This window comes from Condylura cristata, unplaced genomic scaffold (genome assembly GCF_000260355.1).
Source record: "Condylura cristata isolate star-nosed mole 26May11 unplaced genomic scaffold, ConCri1.0 scaffold00006, whole genome shotgun sequence".
Classification (NCBI taxonomy): domain Eukaryota; kingdom Metazoa; phylum Chordata; class Mammalia; order Eulipotyphla; family Talpidae; genus Condylura; species Condylura cristata.
Window position 1 is genome coordinate 15,246,761 of NW_004567107.1, and position 19,982 is coordinate 15,266,742.

Here is a 19,982-nt window from a genome sequence, read left to right on the forward strand (position 1 = left end):
GCGGGGGGCTGCTCCTCAGCACTGGCTCTGTCCGTCTGAGCCTGCCCTCAGGAGGGGCCGGCCCTGAGCAAGGCGACTTGCTCCCCCTGAGCCCCAAATCCATGGCCACAGGAGCCAGTGGGCAAGAGCAAGCCAGAGAAGGAGTCGTAAGTGGCTTCCTGTGGGGCGGCAGAGTGAGGTCCTCACACTGCCTGGGTTTCTGAGGAGGAAGAGTGGGGGCACTGAGCACACAGGACGGGTCTGCAAACAGGCAGGAAGTTTTCCTGGAGCAAAACCCGTCAAAACAGAATTCTTTCGTTGGGTAATATTTTCCTCCCACCCCTGTCGCCCATGCTCAAACCGGTCTTGTTGTTGTTTTCATTAATCTGGGAGAGGAAACTGAGCCCCTTTCAGCACAGACCTTAGGCGCCAAACCAAACCGCTCCACGGACCCTCCCAACCAGCTTTCCGTTCCCGAGTGGACGGGGCACGATGGAAAATGTGGGGTAGAGATTCAATTCGTGCTCCCTCGTGCTCCAGCTTGCCGGTACCCGGCCATCCCTGCTCCAGCTTCCGGGGCCCTGGCCAGTGCAGAAGGAACAGTAGGCACTGTCCCAGAAAGAGCTGGCATCACTGGGCACAAGATGTGGGCCTAGCACTTTGCATATATGACCGAGTTTAATCTTCACAACAACCTTCTGAGATACGATTAGTCTCCCACATTTACACATCAGGAAACAGGTTCAGAGAGGTTGAGTAGCCGGCCCATAGACACACAGGAGACACACAGGGGGAACGGTTAAGATTCAAACACAGGCCTATCTGATCCAAAATTCTTCCCATTCCACTCCATGGGCTCTGTGAAGCTTCTCTGGAAAACAAATCTCACCGCAATGTTCAGGGTGGCTGGGGAGGCTTGCTGGCCTAACATGGAATGTCAGCACCTGTGAGCCTACAAGCCCCGGGCCAGGAGCTGACCACGGGACAGAGCCCAAGTTGAGCATGCAGGTTGACAGAGAGGTGGGACTGAGCGCAGGTGGGAGGGGCCGAGGGCTCCTCAGAATGCACTTACCTTCCTGAAGCTTCACACTCTGGAGGTAGAGGGGGTTCCTCAGCACGTTGCAGCGACCTGGCTCATCCTCCTTGGTGAAGAGCAGCAGGTCTGAGTAGGCAAACAGTGTCACCTGCATCAGGAGAAAGCAAACAGAACTGGCTGCTCTGCTGCCTCAGAGGCCAGGAGCCATGACTTGCCCTGGAGGTCCAGGTAACAAGTTCTCATCATCTCAGGTAGAATCTGGCCTGCAGCGACACTCCCCCCTTGGCTTTGCAATTTTCTATAATGCCACTCCTCGGAGTAGGAAAACATAAGCAGAGCAAGAAAATGACCCTCACCCTCCATGGCAGGTGGCCGCCCACAAACCTTCCCACAGCCTAATGCTCCCACAGGCCCACCTCTGGGACCAACACCCCTGGACTCTGGGCTTGGAGTCACCCTGGAGCTGTGGGAAGCTTCCTATTTGTTTGTATTTGCCTCAAAATGTCTGGCTAAACAAGCACCAGACTTGGCATGAGAAGTCACAAGGCTCCAATTCTACTAACTTACCATGACAAATTGGTGAAGCTGCCTGGACACCCCCAGCCTCAGTCTTGTCATCTGTGCAAACCAAGACGGTCCCTGCCCAGGTCTCCCCTAAGCTCCTGTCACAAGCTCTGCGCAGACTGAGAACTGAAGCCTTTGCAATGAAGGTATGATTACCCAACCCCCTGTGGGTAGGTCGAACTGCATTAATGTGCAGTTAAAAACAACAACAACAAAAATACCAGCCAGTTGCTTACGCTCTAATACAGACATGTACCCAACTTTTATCTCTTTTATGAGGAGCTGTTCCAAAAATAAAGGACAAAGCTATTTTTAGACATTATAGGTAAACCAACAGGCATGCTCAGCATATTTTTACGCTTAAAAAAAAAAATCCACTTGATCCCCTAATGCCACTAAAGATCACACTGCTCTTGGCTTTGCAAAACCTCCCGTGGTCTTCGGTCTTAAGCAATAAAAGCCCATTTTAGGTTCTTCCAAGAAAGCAAAGTATTACTAATCGTATGACCTTCGTGTTCAGGTGTCAAGAGCCGATACATCACATCTTGGGAAGGAAGGGGACAGGGGACTCGCTCGCCATGCACAGCTAAGAGGTACAGTGAGTGTGCACTGGGCTGTTGGTGAAGTTTCAAAAGTCAGCATGTTGACATTGAGCTATCAGACCGTTAGAGATGACCTCGCAGCTTCACGTCTAAGACCCTGTGTCACAGAAGTGCATGCAACAATCCATGAATGAGAACATAGGAGGATGCGCTCAGCAGCATTTCTGCCACTGGAAAAGAAAGAAGCTACGCAGCCATTGAGAGAGGATGAATACAATCAAGTACTCCGCCTTCACAGGGCAGGCCTGCAGGCAGCCATTAAAAGAATAAAGGAGAACTATGTGGGTAAGAACGGAAATTTGTCCATCACAAGTCAAAATAGTGCTAAGTGCAGAAATACCTAGAGTAAAGCGAAATTATACATCTGCCTGTTATTTAGACATTTTCTAAATGTCTGAGATACTCACCACACTCTTCACTCTGGGAAATAGGATTTCACTTCATACACTGCTGCTTGAATTGTACTACTTTGCAGTGGGAATCGATTTCTTTTGTAATTTAAAAATACATAAATGTTTTTGAAAGCACCACTTGGTTCTTGAGCTTAACACAAACAGAGGTTTGAGGGAAACAGGGTTTCAGGTAGGAGAGCCACAGAGACCATAGGACGTGTCGTTGAGGTCTTCAGAGGCTCGAAAGTGCCCATGAGGGCTCTGGACAGCGCTGGAAGGCATCCTGGAGGTGACTCAAGCCTTCTCACCACGGCTCTGTGGCAACACAGTCCAGTAGAAGCCTCTGTTGGCCGAGGACTTACTTTCAGCTCAGTGATGAACAGAAATGAACACTGAAGACAACAGGTATTGTTGCCCTTTTTACAGAAGAGCACGCTGCAGCTCAGAGAGGTGAGCTGTCCCCAAGACACTGCCTAGTGTGAGACCGGAGTTCTCTTTCCAGGAAGAGGCAGTACTTTGCCTATACCTGTCTTTTCCCTGAATGCAAAAGAATCTGAAGAGGCACTAAAAAAGAGGCCCAAATAATAAAGACAATGATCCAAGAGCTGAGAAGGACATGCAAAGGTGGTTGTCAGAGGAAAGACATCAGGTTCTAAGCAGTGGGAGGGAGAAGGTTCTAAACTAGCTCAGCACAAGGGAAATCCTCAGCACTCTGGCCCACTCCAGAGAAACCTGTTTGTCACCTCCAGCTCCACAGGGAAGTTGACAAGAGGAGGAAACAGTCTTTCAGGAGCCTAAAAATTCAATAACTGGCCCAGAGCTAGATGGACAGCATGTGAGGAAGAGCCAGAGGCAAGGTAAGAAAAGTCCCAGGCCACTGCCCTGGGCCCAGTTCCCAGAGCTGAGAATGAGGTCTAGACAGGAAGTGATTAAAGCCTGAAGGAAGAATTCCCCCAAAGACCGGGTCAGGGAAAGAGCAGAACTGGCACAGAGCAGGAGGCAGGGCAGAGAGGCGGGCATGCCAGAGGGGCATGGAGGACCCCTCTCCCATTTCACCAGCATCCTGCTGGCCTCACTCCAGCAGAAGCCACAGCAGCCCACAGTGCAGTGATGCTCGTCTTTATGGCCCATTTACCTGCCACCTTCCACAGCAGGCCGGGGGCACTGCCAGGCATCTTCCACATACTTGCTCCCGGGACACATCTGTTTTCCCATTGGACCCGGGGCTGATGATTGCTTGGTGAGGAGATCCTTGCAACCTGGAGGGTCACTTCTCCCAAGTAGCCCTAAGCAAGCTTCCTCTTGGGAATCCTGCCCAGGGGCAGGGCTGACAGAAAAGACTTTGGTGCCTTAGTTAATGGTAAACTCGGTGGGGTGAGTAAAAAGTGAGGGTGTGTCTGACGCAGCCCACAGCACTCCTGAGGGCTGGACCACAGGTCCAGGCTTCGCTGGAGAAGTTCAGTAAGTATTGTTTGAATGTTTAAGTGAGGCTGCTCCAAAGTACTGATTTGATCTCAGGACACATTGACCAAGCATGTGACTTCTGGGAGGGGCGTGGTGAGATCAGTTCCCAGTGTGGAACTGGATCAGCTCACAGACATTATAGCACACTGGACAAGGAATCAAGAGGGAACATTCCAGAGTCCTGCTAAGCGTAAGGGGAAACTTCCTACAATTTAGGATGCTTCCACTGCCTGGCAAAGCTGCCCCTACGGCCTCCAGAAATGACTGGATACCCACTGGTTGGAGTTTATAGGAAAGCAATTAGAACAGGTAACTCCTGAGGGCCAGCAACACTGAGATTCTACGGACTTGGCCAAACCCCCCTTGAATCAGGTTTATCTTTTTTCCTGGAGTAATATGATAGGGTAGCAAGATCCGTGTATTATCTTCCCGGTATGCTTCAAGGGGAAAAGTCTTGATTTTCCTTGACTTCAAATCACTTCTTTCTGTCTCCAAAAAGGATCTCAGTTCTAAGGCCCCAGAGATCCAGCAGGCAAAGATGACAGGAACTGTCATCGGCTCTGGCTTCTGCTTGCATGTGCTAGTTTGTCTTTAACAAACATGCCAGAGGCAACATGGAACATGCAAAGTGCTGAGCCAGAGCTGAAAGCTGATCCTAGCTTCATCCCTTACAAGCCTGAGGCCCTCGGGTCCCAGTTAATCTTGCCAGAGCCTCGGTTTCCTCATCTCTACAGAGGGGACAGCTGTGCCTCTCGTGGGGGGAGGCATGGAGGCGCTCTGTAAGAGCTGAGACCGAGTCTCTAAAATGCATGCGCAGTGAGGATACAGTAAGTGCTGGATACTCGCAGGCTCAACGGTGAGGGGGCCAAATAAAAGAGGAGATTGAGACCTCAGCGAATGTTAGGGGTGCCTGCCATCTCTCAGTGCCTTCTGAGTCTGGTGAACAGACAATCCATCCCCACTTTCGAACTCTTGGCCAACAGATGGAGACCCACCACACGCCTGCTCACCAAGTACAGCTCCAGATGATATCTTGTTCCTAAAACTCAAATCCCCCTGGAGCTGAAGCTTTGTTCTTGCAGAGGGAATTCAGAAGATGTGCCAAGGTCCCTGAGGAAGCTTCCAGAGAAAAGAGCAATGCCAGCATGGTGGCAGTCAGCCTGCAGTATCCCCGGGGAGCTCTCCTGCAACAGTACAGCACTCATCTGGAATAGATGAGTTCTGGCTACGGTTGAAAAAGCAAGAGCAGCCACTTGCGTTCACCACACTTCCACAGACTGTCCCAGGCCCCAGGGGTCAGCCAACCTCCTACCTGCCCTTGCCACACACACACACACACGCACACACATTCGCAGGCACACACACACGCACAGTTGAGATGAGAAGACCGGAAGAAAGGGGCCCTGGCTACCTGCTTCCTGCCTCCAAGTTTCCTGATCTTTCTATCTCACCAAGCTCTCTTCCGCTCAGCCAAGCCCCGCTGCCAGTTCTGAGCTGGCGTCTGCTCTGCAGTGAGCTCCAAGGCCCCAGGAAGACAGCCCGATCCCAGCGTGCAGAGTCTACCCAAGGAGCAGCCAGCGCCCGGGGCTGCCCTGCAGCTGGCCAGCTCTAGGGCTGTGGGTGAGTGAAGCCCCCCGACCCCCTCACCCTGTCAGACATAGACTGGGGCTCCCAGGAGGAGCAGCGGGGCCTCCCCACCTGGCCTGCTCTTGGCAGAGCTGGAGCCCAGGAGCAGTCATAGGCTTTGTCCCCACAAGAGGAGTTGAGGTACCCAGACCCAGAAACCCCAACTAGCTGGTGCTGCTCTCCATAGTCTCTGGCTAACAGCTCTGGCCTTCTCACCTACAAAACCACCCATCACAACTGGGGCAAAAGGGCCCCCTCTCTCTGCTCCTCAGAGGAAGCTGGGATAAACAGTGGGATGTCTTTAAGGGGGGAGAAAATTTTCTAACATCACAAGTGACGCTCACAGCTTTGAGCGGTCATGAGCTTCCCATCACTGGCAGTGTAACTAGAAAAAGCTGGAAGCCATTGGTGAGAGCAAGGCCTGCCCTGAGACTGTACGATCCTGAGACCATGAGGGTTAGAAAGCAGGGAGAGGGGCCTGGCAGCAGGGCACCGAGCCGGCCCGGAGGCCCGCTGGGAGCACGTGCGTGTCTTACCTCGGCAGCTTTGTTCCTCCCTTCGTACAGCAGCAGCTCCTCAGACAGCAGGAGGGTCCGGGCGGGGTTACAGAGGTCTAAGGGCTGAGAACAAGGGGGGCAGTTCAAAGAGGCCTGTTGGAGCTCATAGGGGGAGAGGAGGTAGTTTGCCAAAGTTGGCCACAGAAAACCTTCTAGAAGGTAAGAAGCCTGCCAGTGCTCCCCCACCTCAAGAACCCAATCACAGATGGAAACAGAAAGAGGGACAATTTTCCACCACCACCCACACCGTGATAGCTACACTCTCTGGCAGGAAGTCCAACCACATGGAGGCCCTTGCAGTCCCCCTCCCCCGCCCCCCCAAGCTCCAGCCCCATACTCCCCCATCTTTCCTGTTCATGCCTGGCCTGAAGGTCCCTGCTGACAGACCTGAGCTCTCAGGACACCGCCAATGGTGCCAGATTTGGTCACAAGAGTACCCTGAGGCCATGTCAACCCCTGCCCTACATTCACAACAACTTAACAGGCTCCATCTCAGGCATCCGTTCCCGGGGGCTCATTCTTACCCATACCTCTCACCATCTCACCGCCCTGCCCCATCACCGCCCAGAAGCCCCCACCCCCAGCGGAGCCTCATCTAGCGAGAGCTCTGGACCCCTAAGCTCTGGGCCACTCTGCAGGACTATCAGGAGTGCACATGTATAAACTGGCTTATAGATACCCTACACCAGGAAGGTTCCAGAAGAAAGAGAATGAGACAAAGGTCGGCTACACACAGCAACCTGGATGGAGCTTATAAGTGGTGAGACAAAAGGCCCCGGAGAGTAGACAGAACATGGGCCCATTTAACAACACCCACAGGAAGGTCAATGGGACGTGTCATTTATAGGAAAGCACACCGAGATGGTGACATGCCAGAAAAGCAGGGAGATGATCAGGCTGGTGTCTACCTCTGGTGGCCGGAGGGCAGGACCATTGAGAAGAGCGTCAGGGTTCCGGAATGGTGGCAATAGCAGATGCCTTTTGACACAAGCTATGCAATGTCTATCGTCTGACAGATACAGGGTATATCGGGAAAAGCTCTGAAAAATCAGACTTTCCATTGCTAACTTATGTTATGACCTCCCATTTTTGTATAATCATAATATCAAAATATTCTGAGCAACCATCAGTTTACAACTGGATTGTCTTAGCCGCATAAGGCTGCTCCCTGGTTCAGGCAAGCTGCCCCAGGAGAAATAAGACCCCACGACATAAAAACTCCTGGGAAGCTTCCTTGGTTTCTTTGAATAAAAAAGCAAACCTCAGATAAGGCTCCCAGGGCATAAGGACTCATGGACAAATTTTAATCTTGACTACACAGGTGTTGTTTGATACACAACTGTACAAGTTTCTCTTAATTTACTCCTTTTTAAAAACAAGCACTAGTTACTCTCTGCTAGCCTTAAATTAGCCATTAGCTTTTCTTTAGACAATCACTGATAACACTGCTAACACAATTTATTACTACCCCAAGACCCCTAACAACCTTTGGCTAACGAGCTCACCCTTTCCCAGACCCCTCTTCCTTTGAGTGATAACTAGACAGCTGTACACATGATAAGTATCACAAAAACATATAATCCAGTATACCATAAATTGTTAAGAGAAGAATGCTTTTTCCCCTTGTCCTTGAGAACGTTTTATGGTGATATCTCATTAACTTACCCTCTGCATTATTGCAATTAACTACTTGTTACACAGTGTAAATAAAGACCTGCTGAGGGAATGGCAGGAAGACTTGCACCCAACCCTGACTCCTGTGTCTTCCTCACGCCCGCTCCTGTCTCCCCTTTTGGAATCTCTGCTCGCCGACGCCTTCCCATCTTAGGGTCCTGCCTGTGTTGCCTCCAGACATCTCAAAAGTTGGAGCTGGTCTCCAACAGCCTTTATCTTAGCACAGGGAAGCTTTATCGTTATCTGTTGAACTGTATGTTTAAGTGTCATGTCATGGGTGGCTAATATATTAGACAATTAAAAGGTTATAACTTCTTAGGGCCCTCCCTGGTGGCGCAATGGGTTAAAGTACAGCACTATGAAGCTCTCTACAGCCACTACCAGTTCCATCCCTGGCTGGGGAGGTGACTCCCATGGCGCAGCAGACCTCTCCTGTCCTGCCCCCTGTCCCCCTCAGCAGTGGATTTTGGTCAATCTGCCTGATCTGCTCCCCACTCTGTCTCTGGTGAGTCCTCTCACCCCCACATCTCTGGCCTGTGCCCCAGTTCTTGTGTGCATAAATAATTTTTTTAAATAAAAGGTTATAACATTTTAAAAGCTCACTTGAATTTTTTATAGAAACAGAAGTGAAGACGAGCATGAACTCGATGGATGCCAAGACCTTTGAGTTCCATCCTAGTAAAAGCCAAGCCCTCCTGAGGGAGGCGTCTAGGGGAGGCATGTCACCTGCTAGAGGTCAGTTGTGTGCAAATATGGGTGAATTCTAAAATCCATGTGACAGCGAGGGCCCCAGGCTGGGGGTGCCAGAGAGACCAGAGAAGACATGGTCAGAAATGAAAGTCTGGGGGGGGTGTCACCTTCGTGCTGCTGCTGAGAGTCTGAAGTAATAGAGTTGTTCTGGAAACCATTTGCAATATGTAGAAAGAGCCTTTAAAATGTCAGTGACCCCTGACCTGGACATTCCACATCCAGACATCTCTCCCCAGGAAGTTAATTGGAGAGACACATGTGCCACAGACTGTTACCACAGGGTTAAATGCATCAGCAAAAGAAGTAGACAGAACATGTCTGAGTGTCTGAGTAAAGACCTACATAAAGACATAAGAGGGACAAAGTGCGGCCCTCCGTGACACAAACGTGAAGAACTCCGGAGCGTGTGACAACAGGATAGAAGATGTACAACGAAACCTGTCTGCTTGGTTCTGTGTTATGTGCATACATGCATTGTGCTATGCAGTTTTAGATATGTAACATGTATCTGTTTGGGTTTTTAATAGGCATATGTGCAGAAGAGACTTGGAAATGTTCACACGGATTATGTCAGGGTGATGGAGTAAGAACGATGATTCTTACTCCACCAACCCACCAATGTCACCAACCCATGGCCTGCAGGGCCCCGCGGGCAAAGGGCTGGAGACTGTCCCCACAGTGGGGACAGAAAACAGAGCAGGAGAGGGAGGAAGAGGAGTAAGGAAAAGAGAGGGAGAAGGAGAGAAGGAGAGATCTAAATGGACCTCAGGCTGCCAGCTAGTACTGGCCAGACCTGTTTGCTGAGACCAAGGAGGTCAGAGACTCTCCCTGGCCATTCCCAAACTACAGGCCACTGGTGGACCAGGAAGCAGGAGTCTTGGCAAACAGGTCTTATGATGTTATAACACGCAGCTATCATGTGCCTGGCCTGTCCCCAGAAGAAGGGGAGACTGGTAACGAGGAAGGGAATCCCCTCGTGTTCAGGCTTCCTGTTTCTCCCCCTGGAAGTTTCTGTTTCCCAGAATCCTGAGTCCGTGAAGCTATCTGTCTTTCTTAATCTGAAGTGGGGGCCCTCGGCCCTAAAATGAGATGCCATCCCTGAATCCTAAGGTGAAGGGCCCTCCTCTTTCTCACCACCTCCTAAAAGAACCCTTGGGGTGAGTCACCAGCTCACCTGAACAAAGACAGGGAACACCAGGACTTTGGGGGCCAGGGTGACGTAGGTTCCATAGCTTGAGTGTGGGGTGTGTGGCCTCATGACCGAGCAGTTCTGGTAATTCCCATGGCCCTTCACGGTCTGCACCGTCTTCATCAGCCTGGACTTCTTCCCCAGGCCCGTGTAGGACTTCCCTTTAGTGGGGCTCCCTGATTCTGTGGAAAGATACGGATTCCATAAGGCATTTCCATCACCCCTGTAAGAGCAGCACCCCCACCACCACCCCCGCGAAGTGAGTACAGATTCAGTCAACTACCTCCTATGTACTGAGCGTCGGCAGTGAGCCAGGGCCTGAGCAAGGTGCCGGGAGCACAGGCACATTGCAGAAGAGTCTCAGGCCTCACAGAATTCCCCCACACTCCAACAGCCCCGGACAGCGATTCCGGCCCAGGACAGAGCAGGGAACCACCTACTTGGTAGAGCCGGCAACACTTAATTGGCGACTGAAGGGCTCAATCAGTTTGGTCTTGTCCTCTTAGAAATTAGAAAATCTTTCAGGTTTCAAAAATCAGAAGACGTGACACCTTGGCCCACAGTCTCACAAAGAAGAGTCAGTGGGAGCAGAGCAGTGCCCGCCCGGGAGGCAGACCCTGCTCTCCCTTGCCGCTGGCCTGCCGTCCCCTGCACCTGCCCAGCACGTCACCAACCCATGGCCTCCAGGGCCCCGCGGGTAAAGGGCTGGAGACTGGCTTCCCCAGCATGAGTCAGGGTCCACCCTCACCTGGCCAGGGAGCCAGAGCGGCCTGACTCCAGAGTAAGTCAGCGCAGAATGAGGAGTCACAGCTGCTGCTCCGGTCTTGGGGAAAGAGCACCAGCGCTGGAGCTAATGGTTGAGCCCAGCCACCTGCTTGCAAGCTTGTGACCTCAGGTGACTCACATGCCCTGCTGAGCCTGAGCTTGTCCAACGGAGCTGCTGCGAGGATCACGTGAAATGCTCCAAGGAAAGCCCTTGCGACAAGACCGGGACCCCGGGCAGTGAACTCTGACTTGTGTGATTCTTGCCACCTTGAGGCCTCCCCAAGGAAGAGCAGGTGCGTTGGGGGGCCGAGTCCTTGGGGGATACTTGGCTTCATCTTAGCCAGGGGGTACTGGCAGGTTGGCCAGCAAGTCACAAGCCACTCCAAGCATACAAAGGAGGGAGGGAGAAAGAGGAGGAGGGGAAAGAGAAGAGAGAGAAACACCCTCAGGGAAAGAGCAAAAGGTTGCAGTGGCAGGGGGCTTCTTAAGGGGTGGCACACAGGGCTGTACCCCGGAGGCAGAGAAGTGAAACCCCGCAGCTGAAAGTCAGGGATTCCCAAGCAATCAGGCTGCTCACATACCTGGACCCCACTCCGAGGACTCCTGCTGGCCAGTGGGTCAATGACCAGCCCTCCCTGACCTGGGTGCCCAGGCCAGGTCTCCTTCTGCCATCCCACCCACCCCGGCAGCCAGGGGGTGAACAGAAGTCATGACCCCAGCTACATCTAGGGGAAGCTCCCCACCAACGCAAAGTCCATGGCCTCAGAGGAAGCGCTCGGCTCAAAAGGTTTCACACTTGCTTCCTCCGCCCACCTCATGCCCCCCTCACAAGAGCAAGGTGAGAAAAACAAGTCAAAGTGACCACGGATCGCAGCCGCAGCTTGGGGCAGCGCTCAGACCATGATGATGTTAAGCCACTTCCTGCCCCCTCAGGCGCTGCTGTTAAGCAGCATGTTACAGCACATGAGACCCAGGTGGGGCGGCAGGAGCAGGTGCAAGAAGAAGCCACTCAGGTCCTCATCAGATCAGGTCCCGGACCCTCTGCAGAAAGAACCTACACTGGGGATCCAGTGTTGCACTGGACTGGAGTTGAACGTGAGCCCTGAAGTTGAGCACTGCCGTCCCCAGAGACTTGCTGTGCAAACCCGACCAGCTTCCTCCCCCCTCCAAGCCAGAGCTCTGCAAAGTGGAGACAATACAGGTCACTGCCTTGTAGGTGGGAGGCTCACACAAGAGACCTATGGGGAAGGGTCTGGAGGATGGTTCCGGAGTATGAGTGTGTCGGGGTTTATTCCAAGCCCCACGCCAATGAACAAGCCCCACTTTGGGGCTGCATTAGGACAAGGCTGCTGAGCCCCAAACCATACAGTGAATGGGGTTATCGGGTCTGGAAGGGCATGTCTACCTTAACATGGCCTAGTTAGGCCAGAAGAGGCAAAGCCACACAGGATGACAAAGTCAGGGATGGAAGCAGAATAGATCGCAACAAAGAGGCAGGTTACTGTTCACTGACACTGGAATGAGGCCCGTGCCGCCCAGGTATAGGACTGTCGGAGAATCCATTCCCGCCCACCCCAGGCCAGCTTCACCCGGCTGTCGTAGATCTTCACCTTGGCCCACGAGTCATGGATAAAGCACTGGACACACACCTGTGCTTTAGACAGCAAAAACCTGCTTGGCCCTGTCTCACTGAGACCTAGGGAGGCTGCTGGCATGCCCAGGCTTGGGGGCTGCCTCACCCTAGCACCCCATCCCCATAGACACTAGGACACTCCTGGACAATAGGTGCGAGTGGCCGTGGCTCTCCAAAACACATTTTTGAAGATTCTTTTTAAAAACGGACCAGGCCACAACCCAGCTCCTGAGCTCTGTGAAAGAAAACACCGTGACGCCCCCTCTTCTCCCACCCTGCCACCTCTTATTACAACCTCTGGGCCAAACCCCCACCACCTCACCCTTTTTTGTACCAACACCTGCTTCACTGACCGAACACAGTAATTACTACAGCTTCGCTCCAGCTTCTGAGGCGAGTCCTGGCAGCCATCCTGGCCCACAGTGGCAAATCCAAGGTCAGACCATCCCCATAGGGCAGGGGCAGTGCCCAGGGCCCAGGTCAATGGGCGCTCCGGACCCCAGAAGGGCACCAGAAGACCCCATTCAACTTAAGCTGGCTCAACTCTCCCTCCTGAAAGGAAGCCAGGCACCTCCAGTCAGAGGAGGGGACAGAAATTGGTACCCTGGTAACAGACTTAACCTCTGGAGAACCCCAAGTACGTTTAAAGGAAGTCCTTGTCCTGAAGTGCACCCCTCTCTCTTTCTCTCTCTCTGAACCCCCAAAACGGTGAACACTTGATCCCAGTAAAGAGCAAAGATGTCCTTGGGCAGTAGAATACACAAAGTATGGTCAAGACCTTAACACAACGCCCTCAAAAGAGGCTGGTGTTGCTGGGAACAGCATCTTCTCCACCTCATCAACTCCAGCCCCCGGGCTCAGATATCCGTCCCTCCTGGCTAAGTACTATATCCTCAGAGGGGAATCAGAACCTGGGTCCAGGTTGGGAAGGCCCCAGGGGAGATCGGTGGCATCTTGTGGGCTGAGAGAAAATCAAACCCAGACCTCTTGCCCACCACAGACACACTCCAGCTCCCTTCCTGCGCTGCGTTCTGCAACCCTCAGACACCACCAGAGTCATTCTCCTCCTTCAATCACCCAACCAAAATTCTGCTGTACATGTGCATAGCAGGCCCTGGGTCCAGCACTGGACCCACAGAATGGAGCCAGCCCAGGCCTTGGCCTTCATGAAGTCACCAGTTAGTTAGCAGTGGCATCCCAGCCTAAGGGTGTTTGTTTTTTGTTTTTTTTTTAAGCTCACTATGGAACCATTCTCAGATTTCTCCCCCAAAAGTCACACCCGTTCATTTTCAACAGACAAGGCCCAGCTGCCCAGCCTAGAGAAAGCAAGGATGTCCCCACCAGCAGCTACGAGCTCCTTCCCCCAAGAGGCACAGGCAGGCTTCAAAGCACCTGCAGCAAGCCCTTCACTGCAAACCTTCACACCAGTGCCCGAGGGAGCGGGTGCAGGTGGTCTGCAGAGAAGGCCAAATGGCCTGTGAAGCTGCAGAGCAACAGCAGGCCCACCCAAGGGAGCTGGAGCGTGTCTGTGGTGGGCGAGAGTTCTGGGTTTGATTTTCTCTCAGCCCACAAGATGCCACCGATCTCTCCTGGGGCCTTCCCAACCTGGACCCAGGTTCTGATTCCCCTCTGAGGATACAGTACTTAGCCAGGAGGGACGGATATCTGAGCCCGGGGGCTGGAGTTGATGAGGTGGAGAAGATGCTGTTCCCAGCAACAAGGCAGGCGATTTGGAGGGCCTGAAAGAAGGCAAGCCACTCCCCTCAAGACTGGGCTCTCTGACTGCCAAAAGGAGGAAATGCTTTTGAGCCTAGCTTCTCGCCCTGGCTCTCAAAAAAGAGAAGTGGCCTCCCTCTGTGTAGAGGCCTCTAGTCATTTTCTCCTCTACTTCTCCCTCAGCCCTCTGAGGGGAGAAGGATCAGTCCCATTTTACAGATGAAGAAACAGGCTCAGCAAGGCAACATGAGTGGCTCAAAGTCACACAGCTGCAACTCCAAGCCGAGACCTCGCAGCCCCCTTCCTGACGGCCTCGCCCACGCTGCCTACAGCACTGACGCTCAGGGAACTGGAGTGGAAGCCCAAGTCCTGCCCACACTGTCACTTCAACTACCCTGCTCACAGCCCGTCGGGCACCAAGGAAGAAAGGCCCGGTTCAGGGAAGGAGAAAAGCTACCAAGAGTAAAGAGTGGGGCTTGCTGACCCTGTGAGGAAGGCCTGAAATCAGAGGGAGAGGCCAGGCCCAGCATCCCAGATGCCTCGCCACCCCCGCCAGGCTGGAAGAAGGCACAGGAGAGGTCGACTCACCTTCAGGGATGGTGTCCTCCTGGTACACAGGCCGCAGCAGCTGCAGGAGAGAGACAGGAGCAGCTCAGCCCAGGGAATGCTTGGGACCTCCAGGAGGGCGGCCCGCCAGGGCCTGCCGAGGCCTAGAAAGGGAGGCCCTCGGGCCACCACAGGGAAGCAGCAGAACAGCTGAGGGAAACTTGGCGGGAACACAGAATCCAGAATCTCAAGCCTCTCTTCCAGGCTTGAGAGGGGCTTCCTGTGTCATCAAGTCTAGCCGAGTCCCCAGCTTCCTGGACACCAGCTTGTTCCCAAGTGTGTCCCATGGAACACAGGCATGGTGGGGTGCTAACAACCTGCCAGAGAGGGGACAGCTTCAGGGAAGCGTGGGGGCTGCTCGCTCCAGCAAGGCTAAACCTATTCGCAGCAGGATGCCCGAGGAGCCTAGGCTTAATGTGCGTGGGGAAGCTACCAGAGAGGGAAGAGAGACAAGGGCATTTCTCAAATGTAACTGGCCTCAGAATACTTCTTTCCCAGAGTAGCTCATGGGAACACTGTTTCGAGGTGCTCTCCCCGTCTTCCCACCATGCCACCTCACAGCATCTGCTCTCACACCTGCTGACATGGCTCCCCTCTCAGCATGGCGCAGACAGGCAGAACGCTCATCCTTCTCTCCAGCTGACATCTTCAACCCTGGGCAGCCTCTGGTCCTGGATCTGTGCCCTGAGGCTCACAAAAGCCCATCTGCTTCTCTCTACCCAGCCCAGCCCCACAGAGGCGGGGGGCTCACACCCCCCCCCACCTCCTGTCAACACTCCCAAGCCTTTGCAGGCTCCTCCAAACTCATTCTGAGTATTGATTGGTACCTTCCTGCCTTCACCCAGGAACCATGCCCCCAACCTTTCTGGAAATATCTATGCTCACCTGACTCCCGGGGTTGAGCGGGGCCAGGATGATGTAGTTGGGGTCGGCGGGGGCTGTGGCCCGGGAGAGCGCGGGCAGGGTGTGCTGGCCCCCACGCTTCGTCACCTCTGTGTAGCGCTCCCAGCCGCCCAGCAGCAGACCGTCTGAGCTGTCACATACCAAGTGGCAGCTGTGGCGTTGCTCTGGCCGGGCCTGGGCCCCATGGGTGCAGTTCTTCTCCCGTTTGTTGGGGGGCGACTGGAGGTCATGTGTGGACTTGCAGGAGGCTCGTCGCAGGACCCCGCCGTCAGGGCCCGGCTTCACCTGGGGGACCATGCGCCACACGAGCAGGACGATCTCGCTGGGGCAGCTCCTGGAAGTGGGGGGCAGGCGTCACATGCAGAAGTGAGTCTGGGGGAGACGAGAGTCGGCCAGGGCAGGGTCTTTGGGGGAAGGGAAGGCGAGCAGGAGGAGCCCCGGGGCAGGAAGAAACATAGGAGGGAGGACGGGTGACGCAGCCAACGAGGGGTTCCCTTACATCATCTCTGATTGTCAGGCCTGAGGACACGGAGGCCAAGCCAGCTTTAGAAATAAGAGAGTCCCCAGCTCAACAAGTGACGTCTGTCCCGAGAAAAACATAAGCAAGGAGGAGCAAGCCAGCTGCCTACGTGCAACCCCTCTTCTCGGCATTCTAGGGGTAAACCTAAAAAGGACCTCCAAAGGCACCCCAGAGGGCCAAAATCTAGGGCACCCAGACATTTTTAAAAGATTTATTTATTTATGCATACAGAACTGGGGTGCAGGCCAGATGTGTGTGAGATGTGAGAGGATTCCCCAGAGACAGATTTGGGGGCAGAACAGGCAGATAGACGCAGTACACTGCCGAGGGGGGCCGCGGGCGGGTCAGGAGGGGTCTGCCCGCGCCATGTGGTCACCTCCAGGGCCGGGACCGAACTCACACTGAAGCGGCTGCAGCCAGCTTGCAGTGCTGCGCTTTTACCCGTTCCAAACATTTTTCTTGCACAATAACTTTTAATTGTGCAACTGAAACCTTTGCAACGGCTATACATTCTTAATGAACAACAGGCTTAGTGCTGAGGTGACGACGGAAACAATTAGCTCGGTGGAAAGTGACCCCCTGGAGACTCGTCCTGCACAGCAGGGTTTGTCTGAGAGCTTCTTCCCCTGCTGTTTGCCCTGGGATCCAAAATTGCTCTACAGCTGAACCTTCCATTTTCAGGCCAAGAAACTGATTCCCTGGGGAGCTGAGTGAATTGCTCACAGCTGGGCAACGGAGAAAAGGGAAGCGCAGGGGCCAGTAAGGCCGTGTGCCCAGGCCGGGGTGGGGGATGCGCCCGCCGCCCGCTGTCACCGGATCTCGTGCGCCAGCTCCACGCATTTCCAGTGCTCCACAGGCCTCTCGTTCAGCTGCAGCACCGTGTCCAGCTGCTGCAGCCCTGCCCGCTCTGCTGGGCCTCCTGCAGGGACAAAAGAAAGTCGCTCAGGGGCTCGTGGGGTCCTTGACACTCCAAGCAGCCGAGCACTTTGCCGCGTGGTTTCTGCACCTGTGAGATCGAGGCCCACCTGGCAGGGCTCAGGGGTCCTCGCCTCCACACTGCCTGCCTGCTGTCCACCCCGCTAGCCACCATGGCCTCCGTCCCCAGGTGCCCCACAACCCGGGAGAACGCCTCCTTGTTGCCAGACTCACACACTCATTCATTCATTCACTCAGCACCTCCTTGATGCCAACCTCATGCCACCCCTGCGGGGACCAGATCAGGGAGCCCCGGCTTCCCTTAGTACGTTCACTCTGTCATCAGAAGTCTTTTTTTGTGCAACGGGGAGGGGGTCACTACTTTCAAATGCTGAGCAAACTTAGGATAGGCTAAGACACCCATTCCCAAGAGTGCGTAAATGACTCTCATTTTCCCAAGCAGCCATTACTGCAAATACAGATTTGAGTTCCTGTTTGAAATGATTGGGAAACAAAACATAGAAATCTATTTTTCGCTTTGATAAAAACAAAAGGGAGTGGGGGTATATCTTGATAAAGCTTAGATTCACCTGTGGTCATTTAAAAATATTATTCTTATTGTTTTGAAAAGCCACGACACTTGGCTCCAATTGGGGGTTCCCCTTTCAGCTCCACTCTTGTTCACAAAGCCCAGGTATGTGTGGCGGGAGAGGAGGGCTGGTGGCCCAGAGACACGCACTTACCAGAATCCACAGCCTGAACTCGGACCGGAGAGTCGCAGCAGATGGTGAAGCCAAAGCCGTCCTTGCCCCTCGGGATGGTGATCTAGGACACAATCCTGCCAGTTACCCCCGGAAGGGCAAGGTACCTCTGGCTCCAGGTGCTCTAGGCTTCTGGCAGCCCAGAAGCCCCACCCCAGAGCCCGGAGAGCCAGCTGCCTGCTGTCCCAATCTCCACAGAGGCATCCTGAGCTCGAGCCTGTGAGCCCAGCAGGAAAGCTCAGTGTTCAGGAGGAAGCCCGGGCCGTGCAGGAAGGTGGGCGCGGTAGGCGGCACTGGTAGGGCACACCTCACCATCCTCAGCCCTGCAGTAACACGCAGTCCAGCCCTTGACCCAAGGGCCCCCTGTAGCCACTGGCTACTATGTCCCTTCCTCTTTGTTCCCAGGAGTCTACGGTGCTGGCCCTGGAAGAAGGTCCAAAGATGAACCAGGCCGCCCCTCTCCTGGAGCAGAGGGGAGGGGAGATGGGGACATACACTCACAGCCTCAGGCCAAAAGCCAGAGGTGGATGCAAGGTGTCAGGGAATGGGGGATGGAGGTGGGGTGGGGGGGGTGGAGGTGCCAGGTCAGGGACAGGGACAGGCACAGATGACCCTCATCGTGAGGGCCATGTGCATGGCAGGTCCACACCCCCACTTTCAGAAGTCCCCTGAAAGGGCCTGTTGTCCAGATACGCTTTCCAAAGCCCCACACACTCCTTGAGCTCCCACTGTATGCCAGACTCTGCTGAGGGCTTGGCCTCTGGCTCTCAGAGGGCCTGGGGAGGGTATTCAGGCCTCCCCAGAGCAAAGGAAGACGTGACATGCCAAGCCCTGAGCAGAGACTGTTCCTGAGCTGGGAGCAGCACGGTCGGTGTGTGACTTTGAGGGGCAGACTCAGGAGTGTGGGCAGGAACTCAGAGTGCTAAGTGAGGATGCTGGCAGCAGCTCGCAACAGCAGGAAGCTGCAGCCGCCCCGTGTGGTCTGCTGGCTCAGTTCACACCAGCCTTGCTGCGCCACCCCTCTGCGTAACCCCCTTCAGGTTCTGGGTAGGGTGCAGACAGCCCGATGCCTGGCTACCCAAGTAGCATGGGCTGTCATGCACGGGCTGCTCAGAGCTGCTCTGTGAGAGCAAAGATCTAAGCGGACACAGGGGGTTCAGTGGGGTCCAAGGAGACATGCTAGAAGAGGTGGGGTGCAGCATGATCCCAGTGCGGGGAAGGCGCCCCAGCCAGCCTAGAGAAAATCGAGGGTCTTCCAGTGAGGCTTGCCTCTTCAAGCCTGGGTGCCAGGTCTTCACCTGCCGCCTCTCCCAAAGGCCAGGCCTGAGGAAGGGGGGGGGCCCTTGGAAGCTGCCGGGGAGGCCCCTGAGGCTCTGTTCCCACCAGCCCTGGGCCTGGATTCAAAGCCAGTTTGTAAAACAGGAAACCTGACAGACAAGGGGAGAGGGGAGGGGGCAGGAAAATACCCTGTTCCCATAAGAATTCTGGGAAAACACACAGCTAAGACAGGAAAAGAAAAAAAAATGGAAAGAAAGAAAGAAAAACAAACTCTGGAGTGAGTGCGGAAAGCTCAGCCTGAGGCTGAGGGACGATGCCAAGCGCCCGGGCCACTCCATGTGACCCGCAGGGATGGTAGGGGGCCCTGCAACCCACCCCTCCGCCCCAGCAAAAGCTGCGAACCCGAAGTCTCTATGGCTCTGCCCCCCCGCCACCCCATGAAGGGGCCAGAACCACTCCTGCCTGGGCTGCCGGCTCTAGGCACAGGCTCGAGCTGAATCTGGAGCAAGCTGTGCGCCAGAAAAGGACACTCGTCCCCCATCCGGGTGGGACAGTGGCTTGGAACCCCTTGGGCTCCCTGGACACCAGCCTAAGCAGCGCCAGCCCAGACCACAGTCCAACCCCGCTGGGGGCTGCACAGGGGGGAAGAGAGGGTGTCAGGACGGAGCTCCTCTCCTGCTCAGCACGGCGGGGGGGGGGCCAGTGTGGAGGAGGCAGAGTTACTCCATGTCTGTCATGATCACTGATCACCCAAGGACAGCGTCCCAAGCCCCCACCATCACCTAAGGGGAATGCAGGGTTCATTGTAGTGCACTCACTGGCGGCCTGAAACGAGGAAGCGGCGGCTCCGTCTCTCAGGTGCACCTTGGGCCTCTGGGTCAAGAGGCGAGGGCACGGCCCTGCCTCACTCAGCCCTCTGCAGCTCCTGACAGAGGCCATCCTTCCCAGGGGGCCGGGGTGAGGAGGAGGGGGTTCTTCTTTTTCCTGTCCCAGGCAGGAAAGGCCACTGCTCCCAGATCTCACCCCGGCTAGTACCTCGCTTCTGCCCTCCT

The 19,982-nt window shown here is 54.6% G+C and overlaps 1 protein-coding gene across 2 annotated transcripts in view; it reads right to left on the reverse strand.

The window, feature by feature from the left end:
* The window catches only part of RGS3 (regulator of G-protein signaling 3), a 121,175-nt gene that overhangs the window by 67,204 nt on the left and 33,989 nt on the right, over window positions 1–19,982 (reverse strand). For both annotated transcript variants that reach the window (XM_004677412.1, XM_004677413.2), the window contains 7 exons: window positions 17,635–17,716; window positions 16,790–16,895; window positions 15,439–15,790; window positions 14,536–14,575; window positions 9,819–10,015; window positions 6,200–6,283; window positions 1,052–1,163 (listed from right to left, as the gene is read on the reverse strand). In XM_004677412.1, the coding sequence (XP_004677469.1) occupies window positions 1,052–1,163; window positions 6,200–6,283; window positions 9,819–10,015; window positions 14,536–14,575; window positions 15,439–15,790; window positions 16,790–16,895; window positions 17,635–17,716 (973 nt within the window). The remainder of the gene's footprint in view (window positions 1–1,051; window positions 1,164–6,199; window positions 6,284–9,818; window positions 10,016–14,535; window positions 14,576–15,438; window positions 15,791–16,789; window positions 16,896–17,634; window positions 17,717–19,982) is intronic.